The sequence below is a fragment of the Phyllostomus discolor genome, chromosome 5 (assembly GCF_004126475.2).
Source record: "Phyllostomus discolor isolate MPI-MPIP mPhyDis1 chromosome 5, mPhyDis1.pri.v3, whole genome shotgun sequence".
In the NCBI taxonomy this organism is placed as follows: Eukaryota; Metazoa; Chordata; class Mammalia; order Chiroptera; family Phyllostomidae; genus Phyllostomus; species Phyllostomus discolor.
Window position 1 is genome coordinate 27167863 of NC_040907.2, and position 25037 is coordinate 27192899.

At 49.4% G+C, this 25037-nt stretch overlaps 1 protein-coding gene across 1 annotated transcript; it reads right to left on the reverse strand.

The window, feature by feature from the left end:
• Positions 1-12627: 12627 nt before the first annotated feature.
• LOC114496906 (regulating synaptic membrane exocytosis protein 3-like) lies at positions 12628-23492 on the reverse strand. Its single transcript, XM_036027484.1, has 5 exons — positions 23483-23492; positions 22696-22827; positions 20466-20567; positions 19986-20125; positions 12628-18605 (listed from the first exon to the last, which is right to left on the reverse strand). The coding sequence occupies exons 1-5, from the start codon at positions 23490-23492 to the stop codon at positions 18393-18395; spliced, it is 597 nt and encodes a 198-aa protein (XP_035883377.1). The 3' UTR covers positions 12628-18392.
• Between the last annotated feature and the right edge of the window lie 1545 nt (positions 23493-25037).

Genomic DNA, 25037 nt, shown 5'->3' on the forward strand with positions numbered 1-25037 from the left:
GGATTTATTAGACATGTCACTCCTAGCCCCTGACCAACCATGCACTGAAATTGCTCTCACCATCCTCTGGTTAAATGCAGAAAGTCCTATTACACCTCTCTGATCGTTCCCTGCACCTTCCCACCCTCTCTTCCCTGGGGTTCGGCAACTCCCCGGCTGCTGGGTTTTCTCTAGCTTCCAGGGCTGCTCAGGGCTGTTCACCTCCTTCCAGTCTGCTTTGTGGGTACCCCGGTCTACCTTGGTCATAAATGCCATTCCTTGTTCCTAGCTGCTGTCCCTTTACACTCTATACACACTTTTTTTAAAACAAAGATTTTATTTATTTATTTTTAGAGGAGAAGGGAGGGAAAAAGAGGGAGAGAAACATCGATGTGTGAGAGATACATTAATCGGTTGCCTCTCACATCACCCTAACTGGGGACCTGGCCCACAACCCAGGCATGTGCCCTGACTGGGAAACGAACCAGCGACCCTTAGGTCTGCAGGCCAGCACTCAGTCCACTGAGCCACACCAGCCAGGGCTCTTCCAGTTCTTACTTTCCCTCTCTCAGTGAGCTTGGAAGCAGTGTTTCTCTTAGGACACGGGTACAAGATGTTCCTACATCACTGCTCAGAGTACAAATGCCCAGAACAGTGACCGGACCCTTATCCAAACAGGACATGAATGTAAATAAGCCTTTATTATGCAAAGCCACTGAGAGTTCAGGGCTTGCTAAATAAAGCAGCATGACCTGCCCACTGAAAAATATACCTCTCTGCCTGTTGAAGGGCCTCAGGGCAGATGCTGGAGGGGGCAGGGCAGATTCACGTGGGACCAAGATAGGGCCAGGAAGATGTGTGTTAACGGTGAGATTCTATAGACTAAAATACTCCAGGCTGAAGGATTGGTTGTGGCTTCTGTCATTACATCCATGTCCCCTTATATTCCCATCCCATTTTCCAATGTAGTCATTTCGTGGGAAGAGCGCAGAACCAGGTGCCAGGAATCCTGGTCCTGGTGTTATTACTCCAAGGCCGTCTGGCCCTGGGCGAGTGTCTGCCCCTGTCTGGATGGAGTTTCTTTTTCCTTAAAATGGAGGTAACATCCCTGCCTTGGGGGATACCTGTCCCATCCCAGAACTCCTGAGAATTTGGTACCCTGCATCCTGGTGGCGTGGTGGACTTGGGAAACTCCGGATGATGACCACCAGGCACCGGATGATGACCTCTGTGGCCTGGAGGGGCACCTCCCTCAGGTTAAGGCCTCTTTCCCAAGAGGGGGTTCTCAGTCACCCCCACATCACGGTTACCTTGTTGCCTGAGTTTAGGGTATGACTCCATTTCCACTTCTCCCACTAAAGATAAATGGAGACTTATTTTTACAGAAAAAAAAGAGAGAGAGAGAGAGAGACTCCACAGGGCGTAAAGCTGAGTGGACTCTGAATTCTGATGACATCTATTCGTGCCCACACCTCCACCCTGGACGCCGATGCACACACAGACACACGCCATCCTGCTCCAGCAGCCTTGGTGACTGTCACCCTGGGCAGAGACCAGCATGGGAGTGCGAGACAGCTCCGGCCTGACGATGGTGTCACTGGAACATTCCTGAGATGTTCTGTGTTCCCAGTTCTTTCATACAATCCGAACACCTGGTTTGGGCATCTCAGTTTGCCTTCATACCACGTGGATCAGTGGAGGTCCGTTTGTACGTGGGGTACATTTATCTTGGGATGGAGAACTTTTTGTTTTCACCTTAGGAGCAGAGGACCGAGTTAATATTTCTTCTCAGTTCATAACATGCTTTATCACGGGCCTGTGCAAGGCCCCAGACTTGTTCTATTAGGTGATTCTTTTATGCCCATTTTTCATTTCGATTCCCCTCACTAAAAAAGACTCTCAAGATATCTTGATATATATGTGCATGCATTCTTGCAAAATATGTAGTGTTATTTAGTGAGCCCTGTTTTAAATTTTCATACATATTATGCACTAGACTTGATTCTATTCATTCCTTTCAACCAGCACTCTGTTTTTAAGACCTATCTGGACTTCCGGCAAGATGGAGGAATAGGTGGTCGCACCGTACCTCCTTGTACAACCAAGATTAGAAAACCAATAATTTACAATAATAATTTACTATCAGAATAACACCCAGATCCGGCAGAATGGAAGTCGGGCAGCCAAGAAGTTGAAGTAGACGCGTTCATCCGGACTGGTAGGAAAAGACGAGCCAGCGGGCGCGGGGCTGGCTCGGGTCGGCGGCGCGCGGAGGTCGGGGGAAGGTTTGGCTCGAAATCGGCGCAAAAGCCATCCAGCACGTAAGAAGGCAGCGGTGATCCCTGAGTACGCAAGCTGCAGCTGGCAGACCCAGAGGGGCAGCGATTGTGGACCAGGGCAGAACTCACGGCCCGGAAGCCCAGACAAGGGTCTGAGTCCAGGGGAACGGAACTACCGCCACTGTTTTCTCCCGCCCCGCTCCGCTCCGGCCCCGCCCCCACATATAACGTCACAATCTAGCGACCAGGGTGCCCAGCTCCGGTGAGCACCTAAGGCTCCGCCCCCCACCGTAACAAGAGCAACCAGACCAAAAAAAAAAAAAAAAGGAGAGACAGGGGGAAAAAAAAACTATGTTTTCAACAGAGCAAATCAGTCCCCCAGGACTCCTTTTGAGCGACCAAGAATTAGCCAATCTATCAGATGCGCAGTTCAAAACACTGGTGATCGGAAAGCTCACGGAACTGGTGGATTTTGGACGAAATTTAGATGAAAGAATGCAGAGTACCATAAAACAGATGCAGGAAGACACGCGGAGGAGAGCCAATAGTGAAAGGAAGGAATATGAGTCTCAAAACAATACAGTGGACCAGAAGGAAGATAGAATCAACCAAGCAGGAAAGCATGATGAAATAAGAATTCAAAAAATTGAGGAAAAGATTAAGAGCATCCAAGACACCTTTAAACGTTCCAATATCCGAATTATAGGGGTACCAGAATCGGAAGGGGAAAAGCAACAGATTGAGCACGTATTTGAACAAATAATAAAGGAGAACTTCCCCAATCTGGCAAAGGGAACAGTCTTCCAAGAAATCCAAGAAGCTCAGAGAGCCCCAAAGAAGTTGGACCCAAGAAGAAACACACCAAGGCACATCATAGTTACATTAGCCAAGGTAAAAACGAAGGAGAGAATCCTAGAAGCAGCAAGAGGTAAGGGGACAGTAACCTACAAAGGAGTTCCCATCAGACTGTCAGCTGATTTCTCCAAAGAGACCTTACAGGCAAGAAGGGGCTGGAAAGAAATATTCCAAGTCATGAAAGACAAGGACCTACATCCCAGATTGCTCTATCCAGCAAAGCTCTCATTTAGAATGGAAGGGCAGATAAAGTGCTTCTCAGATAAGGTCAAGTTAAAGGAGTTCATCATCACCAAGCCCTTATTTTATGAAATGCTAAAGGGACTTATCTAAGAAAAGAAGATAAAGAAAAGACATGTATGGTAAAAGGACAGCAAACTCACAAATATCAACAACCACACCTAAAGCAAAACCAAAAGAAACTAAGTAAACAATTAGAACAGGAACAGAACCACAGAAATGGAGGGCACATGCAGGGTTAGCAGCAGGAGGGTGGGAGGAGGAGAGAGGGGGAAAAGGTACAGAGAATAAGTAGCATAGAATGTAAGTTGAAAATAGATAGGGGGAGGGCAAGAATAGTACAGGAAATGTAGAAACTAGAGAACTCATAAATATGACACATGGACATGAACTAAAGGGGGAAATGTGGATGGGAGGGGGTACAGGGTGGAGGGGAGAGAAGGGGGAAATGGGACAACTGTAATAGCATAATCAATAAAATATATTTTAAAAAAAAAAGACCTATCTATGTGCGTGTATGTCGTCTGTGCTTCTAACTTCTCACTCGATCCTGCCCCGAGCATCTCCTCTGTATGATACTCATCCATCTTTCAGTGACGGGCACACGCCCAGGTTTCCTCTAACTCCCCACCTTTGTGGACAGTTCTGAACTGACCATCCCTCTCCATCCCCAGTTGCAACACCATGTGAGAGCTCACTGGGGTAGGTCCCCAGCACTGGGAGTGCTGAGTTAAAGGGTGCCCCAGCCTAACCTTCCAGTCCTCATGTGCACATGTTCTTGCTGGAAGGAGAAATCATTCATCGTGCATATTCATTCATAAGGCAAGTTTGGTAAGCTCCCTCTGGGCCATCAATATGCCTGAGACCTAGGAAGTGAAATAAATGTTCAAACCTACAAGATATCTTAATTTTGTTGAGGTGAAAACTTTCATAACCATCCTATAGTTTATAGATTTTCCTGGATCTTAGTCAATGTTCTTTATTGCTCACTCTCTGGAGTTTTGAGGCAAGTAAACACACAAATGAATCAAGACCAGAGACTCTCCTCTCAACCACCAGCACCAGCAAACATTCGCTCCTGGGTCAGTGCCCGTCATTAAGCTTTGTTCACAAAGGAGCTGCCCGCCGGGCTTCTTCTCCCCCTTCTTTCCAACTTGTTCTTGTAATTATCAGACTTATTAATTACAATCGTCACTGTTTTGTGTCAATCCATAATGCCTCACACTTTCAGAAGCTGTCTGGTCTTTAGCAAGTTCTTTCTCCTTCAACAGGTTGCTCCTCCTGCATCCCTTAACCCCCCTAGTTGGCTGGCCAGTCCTGAAGGGCAGCTCCCTTTGTGACCATCCCCCACACCGCTTGGGCCCATGGCCAAACCATGGGAGATGCAGAACTAATGATGGCTGAGCTAGGGAAAGAGGCAGGGGCCTACTCTCTGAGAGACCCTCTGAGCTGAGTTTCCTGAGTGACTTTCTTCCAGCCACACCATCTCATCTGCATGTCAGGAATAATCTGGAATAAAGACAGAAGTTTTCCAATGTTTCTGTCAAACCTGTTCCCTCTCAACTGGCCATTGCCTCAGCATTTACAAGGGCCCAGGACTTGGAAGACGTGGTAGTCTAGATCCCACAGACTCCCAGTCGTCTCACTTACAGACGATATTTGAAAAATAGACATTACCGAGGTGTGACTTATATAAAGTGCATCTATTTGAAGGGTGCAGTCTGATGTATTTTGATAAATGTATACACTCATGGAACTACTACAACAAGCCAGACGTGGAATATTTCCGTCATCCTCCCAAATTCCTTTGTGATCTTTTGCCGTCGATACCACCCACCCCAAACCCTCAGGCAACACTGACTGACATTTTTGTCCCTGTAGATTAGGCTTGTGTACTCTGGAATTTTATATCACGGTATGTACTCCGCTGTCTGGTTTCTCTCATTCGGCATGCTGTTTTTGAAATCCATCTATGCCGTTGCATATATCAGTCGTTCATTCTATTTAGTGCTGAGTGGTGTCCCATTATACTAACATACCACAGATTGTTCTCCCATTGTGCTTATTGATCGATGTGACAGTTATCAACTTGTTGCCTCTCACACTCCAAATCTACCCTTCCTTACCTGCTCTGCCACAGTGGGATGGGCGCTTTAAACATTTCTTCTTTGCAGTGTGAGAACAATATTAAGCTTTGTCAGTAGATGGCGCTGGAGTGACACTGCCGGCGAAGAAACTTCCCGGTCCAAAGCTTCTGCTTCACTTCTCGTTTTCCGTCGGCGCTGCTGCCAGGCGCACGTGCATGGGGCCACTCATTAGCCTTCTATCCCTACTGTGTGTCCACGGCCAGCAATGCCTGTGAGCTTGCAGCCCCAGCCTGGCCTAGTGCCCACCTCACTCCCATCGTGGACCCTGCGCACCTCAGGCTTGCATCAGCCTGCTGGTGAGTAGGTTCTTGACACTGACTCCCCTGGGCGCCCACTTGCCAACCTGCTACCTTGCTTGCTTCGGCCCAGCACCTCTCCGGAGGGGCGTTTCCTGTTGATCCGGAGCCTGGACTGGCGGGCCAGACCTGGGCTCCCAGCACACATCACACCACATTACACTGTTTCAACAAGGTTTGACTCCAGCTTACAGGAGTGGGGCTCCTTCATTTGTTCCTTCCTTGAACATTCTCTAGTCCTCTTTACACCTTCATAGTGTTCCCCTGCCAATGTTAATGATCTTTAACGTTAAAAGTTTCTTGTTTAATTACTGCGTGGTTTCTGTGTTCCGGTTGAAGCCTGCCAGGCATGTTAGACATTTGTATTGTTTCCCATTTGGGGTAATTATTGATAAAGCTGCCGGGAGCGTTCTTGTCTTTGGGTGAACCTATGTTTTAATTTTTTCCTGATAAACACCTAGGAGTGGGATTGCTGGACCATGTGGTAAATGTATAAGAAAGGCATAAGAAATCGACAAAAGTGGTTGTATCATTTTTAAAAAAAGACTTTATTTATTTATTTTTAGAAAGAGGGGAAGGGAGGGAGAAAGAGAGGGAGAGAAACATGTGATACAAGAGAGAAACATCAATCAGTTCCCTCTGGTAAGCAAGCACCCTGCAACCTAGGCGTGTGTCCTGACCAGGAATTGAACTGGCGGCACTTTGCTTTGCAGAACTACGCCCAACCCACTGAGCCATGCTGGTCAGGGCTGTACTGTTTTATATTTCCATTTAAAAAATTCACAAAAATCCACCAACACTTGATTAATTGCCAGTATTAAATTTTAGACATTCTAGTAGTTATGCATTTCCCTGATGAATATGGGTGATGAGCTTTTACCATGTGCTTATTGGCAGTTGTGTATCTCCTTTTGTGACGTCTGTTCAAATATTTTACTTGTGTTTTCTTATTAAGTCATCAACTTATTATGAGTATTGATGGTGTCATTCAAAGAGAGGAAATTTTAAAAATATATTTTATTGATTATGCTGTTACAGTTGTTCCATCCCCCCCTTTACTCCCCTCCTCCTTGTTCCTGTCTCCCACCACCATCCCCTCACCTTAGTGCATGTCCATGGGTTGTACACATAAGTTCTTTGGCTTCTCTATTTCCTATACTATTCTTAACCTCTCCATCTATTTTGTATTGACAATTTATGCTACTTATTCCCTGTACTTTTTCCCCATTCTCCCCTCTTCTCCTCCCCACTGATAATCCTCCATGTGATCTCTATTTCTATAAGTCCGTTCCTGTTCTTATTGTTTGTTTAGTTCAATTTTTTTAGGCTTGGTTGTTGATAGTTGTGTTTGTTATTGTTCATATTTTTTATCTTCTTCTTAGATCAGTCCCTTTAACATTTCATATAATAAGGGCTTGTTGATGATGAACTCCTTTAATTTGACCTTATCTGAGAAGCACTTTATCTGCCCTTCCATTCTAAATGAAAGCTTTGCTGGATAGAGCAATCTTGGATGTAGGTCCTTGCCTTTCATGACTTTGAATGCTTCTTTCCAGCCTCCTCTTGCCTGCAAGGTCTCTTTTGAGAAGTCAGCTGACAGTCTTATGGGCACTCCTTCGTAGGTTACTGTCTCCTTTTCTCTTGCTGCTTTTAAGATTTTATCTTTTATCTTGGGTAATGTAATTATGATGTGCCTTGGTGTGTGCTTCCTTGGGTGCAACTTCTTTGGGACCCTCTGAGCTTCCTGCACTTCCTGGAAGTCTATTTCCTTTGCCAGTTTGGAGAAGTTCTCCTTCATTGTTTTCAATTTCTTGCTCTTCCTTTTCTCCTTTTGGCACTGCTATGATTCAAATGTTGGAACATTTAAAGTTGTCCGGGAGACCCTAAGCCTCTCCTCATTTTTTTGAATTCTTGTTCCTTCATTCTATTTTGGTTGAATGTTTATTTCTTCCTTCTGATCCAAACTGTTGATTTGAATCCCAGTTTCCTTCCCTTCACTGTTGATTCTCTGTACATTTTCTCTTATTTCACTTTTCATAGCCTTCACTTTTTCCCCTATTTTGTCACCACACTCAACCAATTCTGTGAGTATCCTGATTACCAGTGTTTTGAACTGTGCATCTGATAGGTTGGCTATCTGTTCATTGCTTAGTTATATTTTTTCTGGAGCTTTGATCTGTTCTTTTGTTTGGGCTTTTTTTTTGTCTCCGCACACCTGCTACGTACAAGGGGCGGAGCCTTAGGTATTCACCAGGCTGGGGCACCACGTCGCTGCGTTGTGACGCTGTGTGTGGAGGAAGGGGTCCGAGACGGAACAATGGCTCTTGCTCCACTCTCTGCTGGATTTCAGTCACTTCCCCCACGTCTTTCTGGTGCTGATTCCCAGGTAGGTGGCTTTGTGCATGTTCTAGAACCCTGTGGGTCTCTCCAACGAACTCTCCTGCGAGGCTGGGAGTTTCTCTCATGGCTGCCTCAACCCCCGCAGGTGTTTTCAGTCAGAGGTTTTGAGGCTTTATTTCCCTGCGCTGGGAGCCTGGGCCCCGCCGTCTTCTGGTTTATCTGCTCATGAATGTGAGACTGCCTGCTCCCCCAGCAGCCGCCTTGCCCACCCTGGTCCTTCACTGCCGCTTTGCCCTGACCCCTCTCTGCCCAGCTGCCTGACTCCGTCCCTCCTACCAGTCTGGATGAATTGTGTCTACTTTAACTCCTTGGTTGTCGGACTTCCATACAGTTCAATTTTCTGTCAGTTCTGGTTGTTTTTTGTATCTAAATTGTCCTTATTTTGGTTGTGCAAGGAGGCACAATGTGTCTACCTATGCTTCCATCTTGGCCGGAAGTTCCCAAAGACAGGAAATTTTAATTTGGATGAAATCCAATTTATCTTTTTACTTTTATTTTAGAGTTAGTATTTTCTATTGAGGGGTAATTGACATACAATATTATACTAGTTTCAGGTGTACAATATAAAGATTCAATATTTGTATACACTGTGAAATGACCACCACAATAAGTTTGGTTACTATCCAGCACCATATACAGTTACAGAAAAATATTTTTTTCTTGTGATGAGGACTTTCAAGATTTTACTCTCTTAGCAACTTTCAAATAAGTAATATAGCATTATTAATTATAGTCACCAGGCTATACATTATTTACCTATGATTATTTATTTTATAACTGGAATTTTTGACCCCCTTCACCCATTTTTTCCACCCCACACTTCCTGACTCCCCACCCCAGCCCCTCTGCAACCACCAATTTGTTCTCTGTATCTATGGGCTTGGTTTTTGTCTTTTGTTTGTTTTGTTTTTTTAGATTCCACCTATAAGTGAGATCATATGGTGTTTGACTTTCTTTATCTGAATATTTCACTTACTATAATGTCCTCAAGCTCCATCCATGTTATCACAAATGGCAAGATTCCATTCTTTTCTATGGCTGAATAATATTTCATTGTATATGCTGTGTATACCATCTTCTCTGTCCATTCATCGATCAGCGGACACTTAGGTTGTTTCCATATCTTGGCTTTTGTAAAAAAATGCTGCAATGAACATGGTGGGGGTGCATACATCTTTTCAAATTAGTTTTTGTTTTCTTCAGATAAATACCCAGAAGTGGAATTTCTGGATCCTATGGTAGTTCTACTTTTTTTTCTTGAGGAACCTCCGTAATGCTTTCCATAGTGGGGGCACCAATTTACATTCCTGCAACAGAGTACAGGGTTTGCACGTACCTGGACTGAGTAACATCAGTTTGGTCTGCAAACTGGCCGCACCAACTGCATCTCCAGATCCCTGTCATCATTTAGCATCATTCTGTTTTCTAATTTTTGCCAATCTAGTATAGGCATAAAGCAATATCTCATTATTATATTTTTTAATTTGCATTTCTCTGATTATAGTGATTCTGAAGCTATTTTCATGTGCTTATTAGCTTTTGAAGTTTGCTTGTTCATTTCCTTGGCCTATTTTCTCCACAGAAGTTGTTGTCTTTTTATGGTTGTCTTGCAGGACTTCTTTGTATATTGTAGCTGTTAATCTCTCGCCATTTTTTGACCTCGTAAATTACTGTTCTGTAATCTGTTCATTAACTTTTGTCCATGATGCCATTCATTAAATATAAATCTTCACTTTTAATGTAATCACATTACACAATTTTTAATGTATGATTTGTGCTTTTGAAATATTAAAGGTTTTTCTTGCCCTTAGTTCACAAAAATATTCCTTTTACATTCTCTTGTATTGATTTTACATTTTACCTTTCCTTTTGAGTATATCACACCATCTGGGACTTATCTTTTTTTTAAGTATTTTTAAAAAATTTTATTGTTGCTCAAATACAGTTGTCTGCATTACCCCTCCACCCCACCTACCCCCACCCTCCTCCCCTGATTCCCAGGACTTATCTTTTTATTTTGGTTTAGATAGGGGTTTTCTTTTGTCCAGATAGTGAACCAGTTTTTCTAATATGTGTTTTAGGAAAACAATCCATTTCCCCCATTGTTTTAAGGTGCCCCCTTTGTCACATACTAATTTCTCACGTATACACGTGTCAGTCGGCGAGTCTGCTCATCCTTTGTTTCAACAGAAGTTGCTTTAACCATTAGTGGACTTATGTTGTTGCATAGAAGTCATAGAGAAAGTTTAATAGAGTTCTTAACATACAGATTGAAATTTTATTTAGATTACATTGAGTTTATAGATTAATTTGGGGAGAGTTGATATCTTTATGTTAAACTGTCTCACCTAAGAACAGGGAATGTCTCTTCACTTATTCAGATCATCAACTCTGTTATTAGAGTGAAAATTCTCTCCATAGAGATTACATATGTTTTCCAACAATCCCCACTTAATCATTTAAATTGCTATTATGTATAATATCTGTGTATTGTTTATTAGTCATAGCTGTTATAGAAAAATCCAATTGACTTTTGGAAGGTGATCTTGTATACAGCAACCTTGCTGTTTTTTTAAAAACTAGGTAGCGATCAAATTATGTATAAATTATAGTTTTATCTCTTCTCTCTCAGTTCTTACACCTCTTCTTTTCCCCTCTATGGCTCTGTACAGGAACCCTAGAACTCTGCTCAGTGGTAGCGATGATAGTGGACCTCCTTGTATGATGGTAATTTTACAGAGAATGTGTACAGTGTTCCCATTAACATAATGTTTGCTGTAGATTTTTTGGTAGATGACCTTCATCAAATTAAGAAAGTTACTTTCTATTTGCTAAGTGTTTTTATTACAAATGGGATTAAACCTTATCGAAAGCCTTTCCACATTAGGATAATAATGATTTTTCTCCTTTAGTCTATTAATGTGGTGAATTACAGCGATAAATTTCTGTGATAATAATGAACCATCCTTGCATTCCTGAGATAAATACCACTTGATTATCATGGTTTTTTTAATACATTGTTGGATTTCATAGTTTGTATATAGGATCTTTCCATCTACTAGATTCTATCTTCTTAGTATTTACTCTAGATTTTAGAATGGATATTTAGGGAAGATTGAGGTTATTCAATGTCTTTATTCTCCCCATGAACATTCCAAGGACCAACTTCTATGCTACTACTGTGTAATATTTTAGTTCATGCTTATATTTTTTAATTTCACAAATCAAACATTAGAGTTTTACAATATAAGTATGTCAATATTTGCTAATTTAAAAAACCCACTTCCTTACTCACTTTTCCTTTGTGCATCTCAGCCCTCCCGTCTAGGATCATTTTCCTAAATAGTAGTGAAGAGCATTTACTATGTGGCAGGTACTGTTCTGAGCACTTTCAACATATTCTCATTTTAATCCCCCAATAACCCTGTGGAGTACATACTATATTCCTTCTGTCTAAAGAAAATCCTTTAGAACTTTTTTCTCTGGATTTGTTTTTGTTGTCTGACCTTCTTTCCCTTTTTGGGGGGCTAGTGAGGGGCGTTGCTGTCTGTCCAGAAGCTTGGGAGCTCTTAAACACACGAGAGTGTGTGGGATATCTCAGGGAGAAAGCAAACATGGAACAGACACAACCTTGGGAGTATTAGAGCTCATATATTGGTCTTGCAAGCCTTCCCTCAAGACAGTGCCCTCTGGAACTGCAAAGCCAAGGGCCAGAGCCACCATAGTGGAGGCCAGCTGGAGGGCGTCTGCGCTGGGAATGCCAGCCTTTTCCCAGCAAACAAGAGCTCTGACTGCTACACTCCCTTTACCCATCTGCTATACCCCTGGACTCAACCGGAGGAGGAAACGGCACTGCCCAGAATTAACTAAATGTTAACATACCTTTCTGTCCCTTTCGGAAGCAAGGGTGCTCCAGGGATCAATGATGGATGCAGTTCACAGCCCTGGAGGTCAGCTGCTATGTTACTGCTTGTATCAGGCGTGAACAAAGTGAGACGGCCTCAATCACAAGCCTGAGCAGCGCTGCTAGACACAAGAGCTCAGAAAGGACTGAACAGCGAGAGTGGGTCCTAAGCAGTGCCCTCAGCTCCATCTCCCATTCGCCTCTGTTTGGCTCCGAGCATCCCTGGGGTGTGCAGTCTGTGGGTGAGAAGGCTCTGAGGGCCTATAAACAGGGACCCTGGGAGGCAGAGCCTGGAAGCTGCCTGCACCAGTCAGATTCCATGGCCCCAGGACGCCACTGGGGCAACTGAGTTCCAAAGCTGGAGTCGGAAGCCCAGGTCGTATGTTTTTCGGGCCTTTTTCCTGAAAGGCACTGCTCTCTCCTGCCTCCCAGTCAAGGCACCCCCCCTCCTTGTAGTAGTCCCCTGGAGCCCTGTGTCCTCCCTCCTAGCACTAAGGACCATCTTCAGAAAGCAACACACGAAACCATTTTCAAACTGACTTTAATCTTTTTTTTTTTTTTTGCTGCTCAAATACTGTACATGCAGAAGCCATGTGAAGAATTTTTCTCCTCAAGGGAATTGGCAAGAACGTTGTACGAACGGCCAGCAAGTCCTTCCCAGCTGTCCACCTGCCCCCCAGGAGCCACGACCAGTTCGGAAAGACACTGCACACAGAAAATGTATAGAGCACAGATATAGAAAGCTAATTGCTTCTTACCTAAACAGTGTGCTTGTCAGTCCCTATCAGCTATCTCCGTTTTTGCAGGATGCATTTGGATATTCTAAAAAAGGGTTCCTGCCTCCTGTGAATTTATATTCTAAAGGAGTGGATAGAACAATCAGGCCAACTTTTGCTATGAGAGCAGCCACTCTGCCTGCTGAGATGGTGTCTGCTAAAAGGCATTCTGGAGGGAGGAGTGGTTTTAAGAAGCAAAATACTTTAATGGGAAATAAATTCCCTCCCTCCATGCATCAGAGAGCATTTCCTTTAAAATTCTCCAATGTTCAACTCTCCCACTGATGTCATTCTAGAAGCAGCAGCGAGGACCGGCCCAGCCTCGCCTGCTGGTGGGGATACTGACCTACACAGGATGCAGCTGAGGTTGTAACATCACATCAGCACCTTGAAAATTGTCCACTGTAGACACTTCTTAATTATTTCTCATCAGGACACAAGAATAAGAATAAACCACAAAGAGGTGGGAGCATTTGCTAGGATTCCGAGAGCTCTTGTCAGAAGCAGCACTGGGTGTGGACAGATGAGGACCCCTGCACCCAGCGTGGGCACCCAGGGCTGGAGGAAACCAGCCCGAGGAACTGGGTGCCAGGTGCGCCAGGCTCACAACCCTCATCAGCTCCAGATCAGACTTTTAAAACCTGGAGGGAACCATGGATCCACTAGCAAATGCGCTGACTTTGCAGCTGAGAAAGCGGAGGCAGAAGAGTGAGGAGTCTTGCACACGGGCACTGTTTCTGGCAAACTTTATGTAACAGCCTTTGATGGTCCATCGCCAGCTGTCCAGACCATGGACCAACGGGGTGGATGCTCTGTTGCCCTTGGGACTCCCAGGGCTCATTTCTGTTAGCCAAGCTCTCTGGAACCCGGTCCCAGGGGCCCTTCCTGGAGTTGGGGTGAGGTCCTCGGGAAGCCCAAGACCCCGTCCTCACTGGCCAAGTTGCCAACCAGAGCGTTGGGAGGTTTTGCCAAAGCAGTTATGCTTTTCAATGAGCACTCCCCGCTCCCCACCGACCTGTCTAGGCCCCTGGGGAGAGAATGCCAGTTTCTCTCTCTGGTGTGTTTCCCTCACAGGCACAGCCATGCTGGGCCCACAAAAGCCCGAGCTCAGGGTTGGGGGGAGGGGGAGTTGCTTTGCTACATGGAAAGATTAAGCCCTTTGTCAGAGAACAAGGCCCTACCTTCGGGCAGGCCTACATGGAGCCGGTGCCCAAGGAGGCCAAGTTGCTCTCTTTGGCATCACTGACATTGCTCTGAGATGCTCAGGCACGCTTTCAGAATGACCCTTTCCCGGCCGGACCAGGTCAATCCAGCCCCCATCAGGCCTCGCCTGGTCAGGAGGCACTCCCCTGCCCTTGAATAGTGATTGCTTCGTTTTGCCCCAATCAATCTCTTCTAACCTGAGTGAAAGCAGACTAGAGGGAGAAGGCGGGGGGATAACAGTCCACATTCCCATCCCCCCTGCCCCCATCATCCGGTGAAAGATGATGCAGTACCGGAAGCAGCATGTTAAAGACCCTCTTTACATGTCAGGATAGTGGAGAAAACACTGAGGAGAGGAAGAGAAAGGTGGGGGTCGGCAGGGCAGTGGGCCGCGTCTTTTCCATCTCCTTGCAGCCACTGCAGAAATACTGCAGGACCACCCCTGGCCTTGAATGACGTGCCATCTCTCTCCACCCAGGTGAAGGACAACTCATTACAATATCAAACAAAGGCAGCAATTTTTTGCAGAGTTTGCACAGTGCAGGGAGCAATCAGAGAAAGAGAACAGCAGCTTTACTGAAGTCCTGCTACTTTCTGGGCAGAGGAAGATGGGGGATCAGAGGTATTAGAAGCTGTGGAGGCCTGGGAGGGAGTAGTGGGGAGGAGCACAGGTCTCCTGGGCAGTGGGGCGAAGAGCAAGAACCCTGGTTGGGTGCCAGGGCTCCTGTAACGCAGTCTGAGATTGTGCTACATTTTATTTCCAAAGAAGTACTCTTGGAGTGTCCTGTCATCTTTAAAAGGGGGCGCTTCTGCTCTCCTCGAGGCTGGCAGTGAAGAAGAGCTCAGGCATGCCTGCCCCGGTGGGCGTCATGACCCTGGGAGAAAGGGGCTGGACCTCAGCGCTGCAAGGGGCAGTGATCCCACGAGTGATGAGGTACACAGGTGCTCCCTCTTGGCAGCTCCTGGGTTCTGCCTCGGCCAGCCCTGGCCACGCCTGGGACTTGCCACATTCCGAAAGCCTCAGAGTGTTCCTTCCCTAGAAGAGCTGGGGGGTGGCGGAGACGGCATGGGGAGCAGTTCTGGAGATGGTTCTTCCCTGAAGGATCACATCCCCCTTGTCAAACAGAGACCTGGCCCATTTAGTGGAGCCTGATTCATACTGAAGGCCCATCACAGACTTCCCTGTAGGGAAGCAGTCAACGAAGGAAGTGGGACAGATCGAACAGAGGAGAAATGTGAAGACAGATGCTCTGAATCATTGTCACGGGGCCTGCCCACAGCCCGGCATCGCTGCAGGGCCATTTCTGTCTCTGCCGTATCTTCCACGGACCCTGCCGGAGCAGGAAGGTGGAACGACAGAGCCCCGGTCTGTAATCAGCTCTGGGTTCCACCTGGGCTGTGGGGGCATTTGGACCAGAGACTGTCCCTGGCAGTGAGTTGGGTCCCAGATCAGGGAGAACTCTGGGAGGTCACATTCCTTCCTCCCCCACCATCCCCTCCTCGAAGGAGAGATGCTCCCCACCCCAGGGATGGCCAGGGGTGATGCCGGAGCCCCTCCTCTTCTGGCACAGGTGGACGCCAGAGCGGCCTCTCAGGCAGGCCCCTGCACCCGGGATGCTGACGACAGATCCTCACGTCCAGCCAGTCACCATCACACACATACGTCAGCCTCACGCAACTTCACCCTCATGGGGGAAAATCCAGTGGGGATTAGTCACTTATTTGGTGCAAAGGGTTAAACAGACTAATTCCCAAAGTCTACTTGCAGGGAAAGGACTTCCCATTAGAGGTGGAATTGTGGAGTAGCCCAACCCTTGGGCAGCTTTGGCCGCTGGGGACTGTAGGCAGCTCAGACTCAGTTAGCAACCCAGGAGGCCCTGCCTCTGGCTGGAACTTCCCCGTGCTAACCAGCCTCCCTCATCCCCCAGGCAAGGGGCACCGGCCTCCAGCTACCCAGCGGCAGCCTCTCTGCGGGCAGCTCCCACCTTCTCTCATGGTCTCTCTGGGCCCTTGAGGAATGAGGGTGATATCCTCCCCCACCCCGGGTGTGGCTGCACGGATCACCATTCGGTGCTACCTCAGCTGATGTCTGCACTATCACTAATAATCCCACCGCCCCGCGTGTATTTTCACACCCTCCCAAGGGTGACCTCTCTGGAGGTGGATGCATCTCGGACAGGACATAAAAACGCCCTTCTGTGAGCAAGGTGTCTCCCCCTCCCCACCCCCAGACCCAAGAGCACGGAGCCCTTTGCTTCACTCGAGAAACACGAGAAATGCGCGCACCAGCCAGCTGCCACAATGGGAGAGGATTTCTGCAGAAAGAGAAAAGGGCCCCGTGGCCTCCTCCCTCTCTTCTGCGCGTAGGACACTTCTCGTCTTTGATGCAAGAGCGGAGGCTCGGGCAGGAGACGGAAGCCCAGAAGCTCATCGTATCACCTACTCTTTGTCTGTGGGCAGGACCGACGGGGTCCCGGTTTCTGCCCCTTTGGAGGAAAGGCACTGGCCTCCGGCTTCAGCCTAATGTGGATCCCGCCCCAAAAGGAGGCCCTCTGGCGGCGGTGGCTGTGTCTCCAGAGAGCCTCCGCCCCCTACCCCTCTCACAGTCCCCCTCCAGGCCTGTCCCGCTTTGGTCACTGATGGCCTGAGCACTCCGGCTCTGAGATTCTGCACTGTCCCTGGGTAGCCCCTCGGGCGGGTGTCCTGGTTAGAGTCACTGCAGCGCTGGGGATGACCACGCCTGGGGAGGAGACAGAGAGAGCTCGCCCCCTACCGCATGGACCCCAGGGCTGCTGTGTCCGTCTCCTGGGCTACCTCTCACCTTTCACCCTGGACCTGAGGTGGGGAAAGGGACAGACTTAAGCATTCCTGAGCCAGACTCCAGGGTTCCCAGCAGACACCTCACAGGGTCCAGGCACTGGTCCCCACACACAGGGCCCAGCTGTCAGATCAAGTCAGAGTCTGAGTGGCTTTGGGACGCTCCAACCAGGTGGGTGGAATGAAAGCAGGGCAGGGCAGGGCAGGTACCTAGGCCACTCTCCAAAGGGCAGTGGTAGGGCACACGGAGGCAGGGAGGCTGAGAGGGGTGAGTATTGCTTGTACAGAGCTGGTGACAGTGGCAGTTTAGGGTCCAGAGCCAGCCTGTCTGCGGAGCCAGGACGCTGGGGCTCACGTGAGGCTCCCAGACAGCAACCCTGGCCTAGACGTGAACAAAAAGTGGAGCCCCAAACGGTTAACTTCAGGCAGCTAATCCCCACATGTCAGACAGGATCCTCAGCAGTGGCTCAGAGCCTGGCAGCCCCCACCTTCTTATCCCAGCAAACAGCCCCCCTCCACCTGGAGGAGCCCTGCTGGGGACAGGGCCACCCTCACAGCCTGGGGAGGACTGTCTGCTTTGGCAGATTACATCCCCTCTGAGGGCTGCCTCCTGGATGCCAAGACGCTCCGCCCACACCTCTGGGGGTCCACTGGGAGGGCTCCTTTGGCATGTCAGAGGTGAGCTGGCGTGGAGGGAGGTTAGAGGTGAAGGGCAGTGCTAAGGGAGGTAGCGGAACTTCCCTCTAAGGTATCTGGCCAGCAACCCTGGGAACTAAGACCTCCTCCTGTTTTGCTTGTAGGAAGGAGGTGGCTCCAGTTTAAGGGAGGAAGTGGTCTCCAAGCCCTCAGCTCCCCGGGCATCTTTGCTCCCCGGGCCCTGGCCAGGGCACTAGATGGGCATGCCTCATGCTGCAGGGGCACTCGGTGGGGAAAGCTGCCAGAGCGCTGGGTGGGAGGAGGGGCATCATGGTTCCCAGAGGGGCCTCGAGGTGGCCAGCTACAGTGGATGCTACATTCCTCAAAAAAAGCAGCAGTGCTGGGAGAGGCAAAGGCGGAACAAAGAACAAGACAGGAAACTCAGCAGGGACCACCAAGAGGCACAGGCGGGCTCTGCCCCGGCGCAGGACCAGGCAGGGCCGCGTCCCCCTCTTCCATCCCTGGCCTGAGGGGCAGTCATGTCCACACAACACTCACATAGGTTTCTTTTCAACGAGACACAGAGGGACACGGATTTCAGCCCATGTGGTCACCAAGACTGACTATACCCAGACAAGTGAACGGATAAAACATGGTCACACACGGACACGCACACACACACACACTCTCACACACACACACAGACTACACTCTCCACTGCCAGCTGGGACGTGCCCAGCAGCCAACGGGCATGCAGCAGGGCGAGGGGCCAGAAAGACGTGAGACTATGTACAGGGGAGGAGGAGGGGCGCCAGCAGGCACCCCTTCCCACACCGCACCCCAGCCTCTTCCCGAGGTCCTTAGGAGCACGAGGGGCTGGTGGCACTCTCCAGGGAGGACTGGGAGAGGCGCCTGGTGAGGGAGCCGAGTGTGGAGTCTGCCACGGAGGACGTGGGGAAGAGTTTGTACCAGCCGGTGACGGCGGCACTCAGGTCCAGCTCGTCCAGCATGATCTGGGCCATGCCCATGAAGCACTTGTGGTCCATGCGGCCGTAGTCTCCCCAGACGATCACCTACCGGGGGAGGAAGACAGAGGAGCTGAGCCGCCTCCCCGACTCCGGCTGGGCAGTGGGCCCAGGAGCCCACACGTCTCACCAGGGCACAGATGGGACAGAGAGAGCCACAGCTCACTGGTTTCAAGCAACAGCTCACTGCGCACTTAAGGAGTGCCAGGCTCCAACCTACGGACTTTATATTTATCGTCTCAATTGTTGCAACCATCCAGGTGGAGGTACTGTGTATTATTTCCACAAGGAGGAAACTGCTGCTCAGAGAGGTTACTTAACGAACCAAAAGATACACAGTCATTGGTGGCAGAGCTGGGAATGGACCCGGGCCTGACTTCCGGAGCCTCCTCCAGGAAGGAGCAGACGGAGACTCCGGGACCTGGGTCAGAGCCCCCGCTCTGTCCCCGCCTCGCAGTGGGGCCTGGGCAAGCTCCTGGCCCTCACTGGACCTCAGGGTTCCCATCCACCCATAAAACTGGGAGAAGGGAATAGATTAGCTCAGTGATTTTTGAAGTATTTTTATTGGTGAATTCGTTTTTCAAAATGGAATCCCAATATATATAAGAAACCAAAACAACCAAGACCGAACTTCCCCCACAGAACCCTGGGGTTCATCCGTTCCTACTGTGTGCACTCCAAGACCCCCTGCTGAAGAACCGCCTCAGCCCGGAGCAACGGCCCTAGATGAGAAGCCCTACAGCCCAGACAGCCCCGGGCGCAAGCCTCCCCTCACCCCCTACGTGGCCTCAGCCAAGGCCGACAGCCCCTCAACCCCACTGCTGCTGAGAGTTAGCGAGCAGCTGTCTGTGCCAGGCACTACGGGAGGCCCTCTACAGGCATCTCTCACTTTATCTTCACATCATACTACAGCTAGGAAGCAGTCAAGCCAGAACTTGAACTCAGGACTGAACCCAGGATTGTGCTCTACGCCCACGTAACCTCTTGCCACCTGGGTCACTTCATCTATGAAACAGGCATGATGACCCCTTCCTCCCAGGACCATAGTGAAGGGTTTGTCACTCTCACGTAGTTGGGGTGAGAGTCGTTACCCTGACCTGGGCTTGTCCCTAGGCCCCTAGCTGAAACCTCACGCAAAGCACTTCATCTTTCTGAGACTGCTTCCTCATTTGTAAAATGCGGAGAATCACACCAGCTTCACAGGATCATCTCGAGGCTGAAGCGAGGTCACACTCGGAAAGCAGCTACCACCGAGTTACCCTCCAAACCTTGGTGTCCTTATGAATCTACCAGGGGCAGTAACACCTCACTGGGCTGTGAAAATAAACGGCCAGTGCATATCCAGGCACCTGGCACGGGATGAATCATAAGTGGAACGCATTCCAAACTGTGACTCGCAGTCTCCGAGAGCTGCTCCACCACACTCACCTGCAGCACCTTGCCCTGCGGCCCCTCGTCAAAGAGCAGAGCCTGCTGGTACCGGGGGTCACAGGTCTTCTTGGCCACCTTTGTCTTCTTCTTGGCCAAGCAGGCCCCATTCTCAAGCAGGTAAACCTTGATATAGGTGGCTGAGGATGGGAGAAAACATGGTGGGGAGGGGTCCAGGAGAGACTGCTATGCCCCACCCCATTCCCAACCTCTGGGTGGCCCTGGAGGTGAGCAGGGGGAGTAGGGCGAGCTGACTGGTGGACAGAAGGTTGAAGAGACTGACTCAAGCACTGACTCCTCCGTCCTCTCCTACCCCTGCCCCTACTCACGGGCCTTCCGGGAGAGCCGTGGCTCCGGTGTCTGGAAGACCGATTTAGGCCAACAGGGAACTGAGGACTCATTAGACCTAGAGCCCAGCTGCACACCCCTCCCTGGAAGGACCCCATCTCCAAAGTCCTTCTCCCAGCTGCTCAGCCTCACCTGGAAGGGATTTGGAACCAGGTTTGGGGGTCAGGCCCCGAGCCTCGATCACTTCCACCTCCAGCTGGCCACTCCGGTCCATGATAGCAACATGCACGTCCCCTGCAAGGCAGAAGAGGGACAGTCCAGGCAGAGCCAGACCAGGGCAGAGCAGCCAGCGCTGTGCAGAATGCCGGTCTGCAGAAGACACTACAACCCCGGGCGGGGCACAAGGTGAAGAGAACTGCATGTGTGAGAACTGCCCTCCGGAGACCACTTTAAATCGGCTGAGGAAGGCTCTGAGTCTAAAAGGTCCCCTGGGGCAGGGCAAGGGCCTGACCCTCAAGGGACATGCTTGGGGACAGAAATGGCTGCCAACCCCCCATTTAAGTCTGGTTAACCAAGGGGCTTCTGTTCTACTGAGCAGAATAGGCAAGTCAGGGGCCAGAGCTCCCTGTGTCAGGAAACCAGAGGGAGGCTGTGGCCTCTGAGGCTCTTATTCACCTTCTCCACAGCAGCCCTCAGCCACGCCTCTAAACACAAGCCAAACAGATAGACAAAGACTATCGGCTTGAAGAGATGCTGAGACATGAGCCTGCCCAGGACACGAGGCACTCCCTGGGAAGGAGGACCTGCTTGCGTCCCTGCCGAGGGACGATGGGGAGGCAGGCCAGCAGGCGTCCCAGGAGCAGAGCACTAAGAACCCCTCACTGTGCTCCACAGAACGGGTTATCCAGCTGCGGCCAGTTCTATGGTGGAGTCTTGTCAGTTATCTGATTTCCAGAACCCTTGGCTCTGTTCAGGTTCTGCTGGAATTTGAAATTATGCATTAGTCACTTGGAACATCCTTCAAGGGGGTGCAGACTCATACGCCTGGTGCAGAAAAATTAAAATAGGCCAGACTGTGGGTTCCACCACCCATTTTAGATTCTCTGAGCCATTATGCTGTTGTTTGTTTTTGGTACCTGGGAAGATGCAAATACAAACAAAGACATTCTTGAATTCATCCCCCTCCCTCCAAGTACCCCGACCTCCCACAGGGAAGTGGGAGGGGATGTTTCAGGAATTGATCTCCTCCCTGTCTCACTTGAACATCCCCAAGATGGGCAAATGCAAAACTGTCACTTCCAGTTTTGGACACCAGGGGGCACGACACACACAGTTCTAGGCTGTGATGGCGCTTTTGGTTTACAGAAGTGATGGACCCCTCTCGCTGCCTGGGCCAAGGGCTGGGGAAAGCAGACTCCCCAGGCCCTTAAGAGTCTCAGAGTAAGGGCTGACAATTAGCCAGGTCTAACCCTTGAGCCAGATGAGAGCTGATGCTCATCTTCTGAGGGTCTCCATGGACCCCTCTCCCAGCAGACAGAGGCTCCTGCGTGAGCACATGGAGGAAGACAGGGCAGTGCAGCGGGAAGAGTCCTGGCCTGGAATGAAACCCAGCTCACTGTGTGGCTCACAGCTGGGCGCTGGCTGCACTCGGCTTCCTCATTTGCTGTGAGGTCAGTGCAGATGTCTGGGTCAGACTCTGCTTAAGTCAGACTAATGGAAAAGCGGGTGGAAGGGAGGCAGCATCTCTGGGGAAGCTGGGCCTGGGAGGGGCTGCGTGAAGCCAGTGCATCCAATAGCTAAGGGAGAGAGAGGAGGGAGCCAGAACCACAGCTAAGATGACCAAGTTCAGACTTCCAGAAGTCCTTCCTAGCAGCAGGAAAGGGGGTGAGAAAATTACTGGAGGACTCTAGGTGCCAGACACTGTCAGGAGTAACAAGTCAAATGAGACACAGTTCCTAAGGTGTCAATGGAATACTTCATGCAGAGCATCAAAACAAACAAACAAACAAACTCCATAAATAGATTGCAGAAGGAAGGCAGGTATCTTTATTCCCATTTTACAGATGAGGAAGCAGACTCAAAGAAGAGACCTTCCCAAGGCCACCAGAGAACTGGTGACAGAACAGACCCCATGAAAGTCAATGTCACGACAGTTTCCGTCCACCATTTATGTCCAGCACGTGGAGGTGCTGGCACACACAGCGTGTGGTGAAGTGAGGGAGGGAGTGTGCTGGCAAGGCTGCAGCGGGGGGGCCTTCCTTTGAGCGGGGTGGGGGTGGTGCACAAGTGCCAGGCTCACGCCTCAGAAGCCTGAATGAGGGCTCCTTCCTGCTGCTTGGGTCACGCAGGGGCCCCACTGAGCTCACCCTTTCTGCTGTGTGGCTGCCATCACCCCACTCACCCCCACCCTCAAAAGACTCACCCATTGGTGGAGTTGCCAGTGTCTGTCGCCCCACAATCTGGGCTGGTCCCAGCCCGTCCAGGAAATCGCTGAACTGGCTCTCGGCCCCGAGCCGGGTGGTAGGGAAGATGAACCTGGGGAAGAAGGCAGAGGCTCACACGAGGGCATCTGGCTGGTGGGACGCAGCGGCTCTGCCTCGGAGGCACTGGGTACTCTCCCCTGTGCCTCGATCTCCCCTCCACATAGGGTGGGTGTACTACTTTGGCTGGGGACAGAGAACTGTTCATCTCTGTACATTAAAGAAAATACTTTGATATTACTTAAGAATAGAGACTAATGAACCTAACATAATGATAGGTGACTTTTTAAAAAGATTTTATTTATTTATTTTAGAGAGGGAAGGGAGGGAGAAAGAGAGAGAGAAACATCAATGTGCGGTTGCTGGGGGCCATGGCCTGCAACCCAGGCATGTGCCCTGACTGGGAATCGAACCTGCGACATTTTGATTCATAGCCCGTGCTCAATCCACTGAGCTACGGATAGGTGACTTTTTAAAAAAGATTTTATTTATTTACTTTTAGAAAGAGGGGAAGGGAGAAAAAGAGGGAGAGAACCATGATGTGAGAGACAAACCTCAATTAGCAGGTTGGTTTGCCTCTCACACGTGCCCCGACTAGGAACTGATGGCCAGGAATCCAACCAGAGACTTTTCGCTTTGCGGGATGACGCCCAACCATCTGAGCCACACCGGTCAGGGCTCTAAGGTGACTCTTAAAAGGCAGGCCTTGCTGAACACCTGTGTCCTCACCAGGGGACATGAATGCCAAGAACCAGAGACACAGGACAGAAATTTAATGCCTGAAGCAAGTTTCAAGAACCTGAGGTTTAGTTGACCCTAAGTTTGAATCAAGTCAATAATGTGAGGTGGTGGCCAAACCAGCAACTGAGTCCCAAATAGCATGACCGGTTGACGGTTAGTGGTGTGCCATGCTTGTGGGGGGCCGGGAAACGGTAACAAGGAGAGCTGGCTGTCCTTGAAGCTGGCCAGGTGCCAAGAGCGCACTAAATGCTCCACTTGCAGTCTACAGTTTACTTCTCACGATGACTCCATGTGGCAGGCACTATCATCCAGTCTCCAGATGAGGAGACAGAGTGTTCTCGATGGTAGTGACACTTGCCCACTAAACCGATCTGGTGTCCAACTCAGGCCATTTTTACAGTTAAGAATTGGGACAGATGGTGCGGTTAAAACTTCAGGACAAAACGATACATGGTAGTTATCGCTGCCATTGTTACCACAGAGGGGAAATGCTCCCTGTTCATGTCCTCCAGCCTCGGTGTTCTGGGTGTGCCAGCAGAGAAAGGACAGATGGGGGAGGGCTGGCCCGTCTACTCGTGGGCTGCAATGGACCGGAGAAAGCCCTAGGATCTGAAACCGCTCAGGCTGCTGGCTGGAGAGATCAAAGTTGGTCCCAGAACAAATCCCCTGTCGGATGGCGTGGCCAGGAGTGCCCCCTGGCCAGTGACAGGCAGGGAGGGGAGGCAGGTGCATATGCTTATCAGAGAGGGCCTGTGTGTCCCCCACCCCCACCCCCAGGAAGAGGCTTTGGGGGTCACCCACTCCTACTGGCCACAGTCAGCGATGGCCTAACATCACATCCTGAGGACAACAGGCTCTGAGAAGGTTAAAGAAAGAAATCTACTCTGGAGGTCACAGAACTTCAGGAGCTCGGTGTAGAGAGTGTAGGGAGTGTGAACGAAGGTCATAAAGACAAGTGGCCTTCGTTCAAATCCTGACTCCAACACCACTTAATAGCCGTGACCTTGGGCCAGGTACCTCACCGTCCTCCGCTGTCTCAGTTGTGGAGGGAGCACGGCAGCCCTCAGGATTGTTGTGGGTGTTAAATGAGACCGTTTTGGTCTGAGAGTGATGGGTAGACCCTGGGAGAGAAAGCACTGACCTGAAGTGCCCGGTGACACCCTGTGTATATGACAAAATAAATGCCAGTGGCCACTCACGCTCACGGATGTAGGCAGAGCAGTGAGATGCACGATCATAGACTCTTAAACGACAGAGCTAAGGAACCCTGAAATCATTGCACCCTAATAAGGCCAAATCAGGAAATCTTCATGGTATAACCATAGTTTCATAGCTTAGAAGAGATCTGAGGGACTTTCAAATTTTTGACTGCAACCTACATGCAAATGAATGAGATATATGTCATAGACCTATCGGTACCCATACATTAAAAAAAAACAAACCAACTGAAACACAAGTTCACAAGGTAATTCATCCTTGCTTCTTAGGATACAATTAAATTTGTTTCTTTTTCTAATGCTGGTTTTACCCCACTAAACTAAGC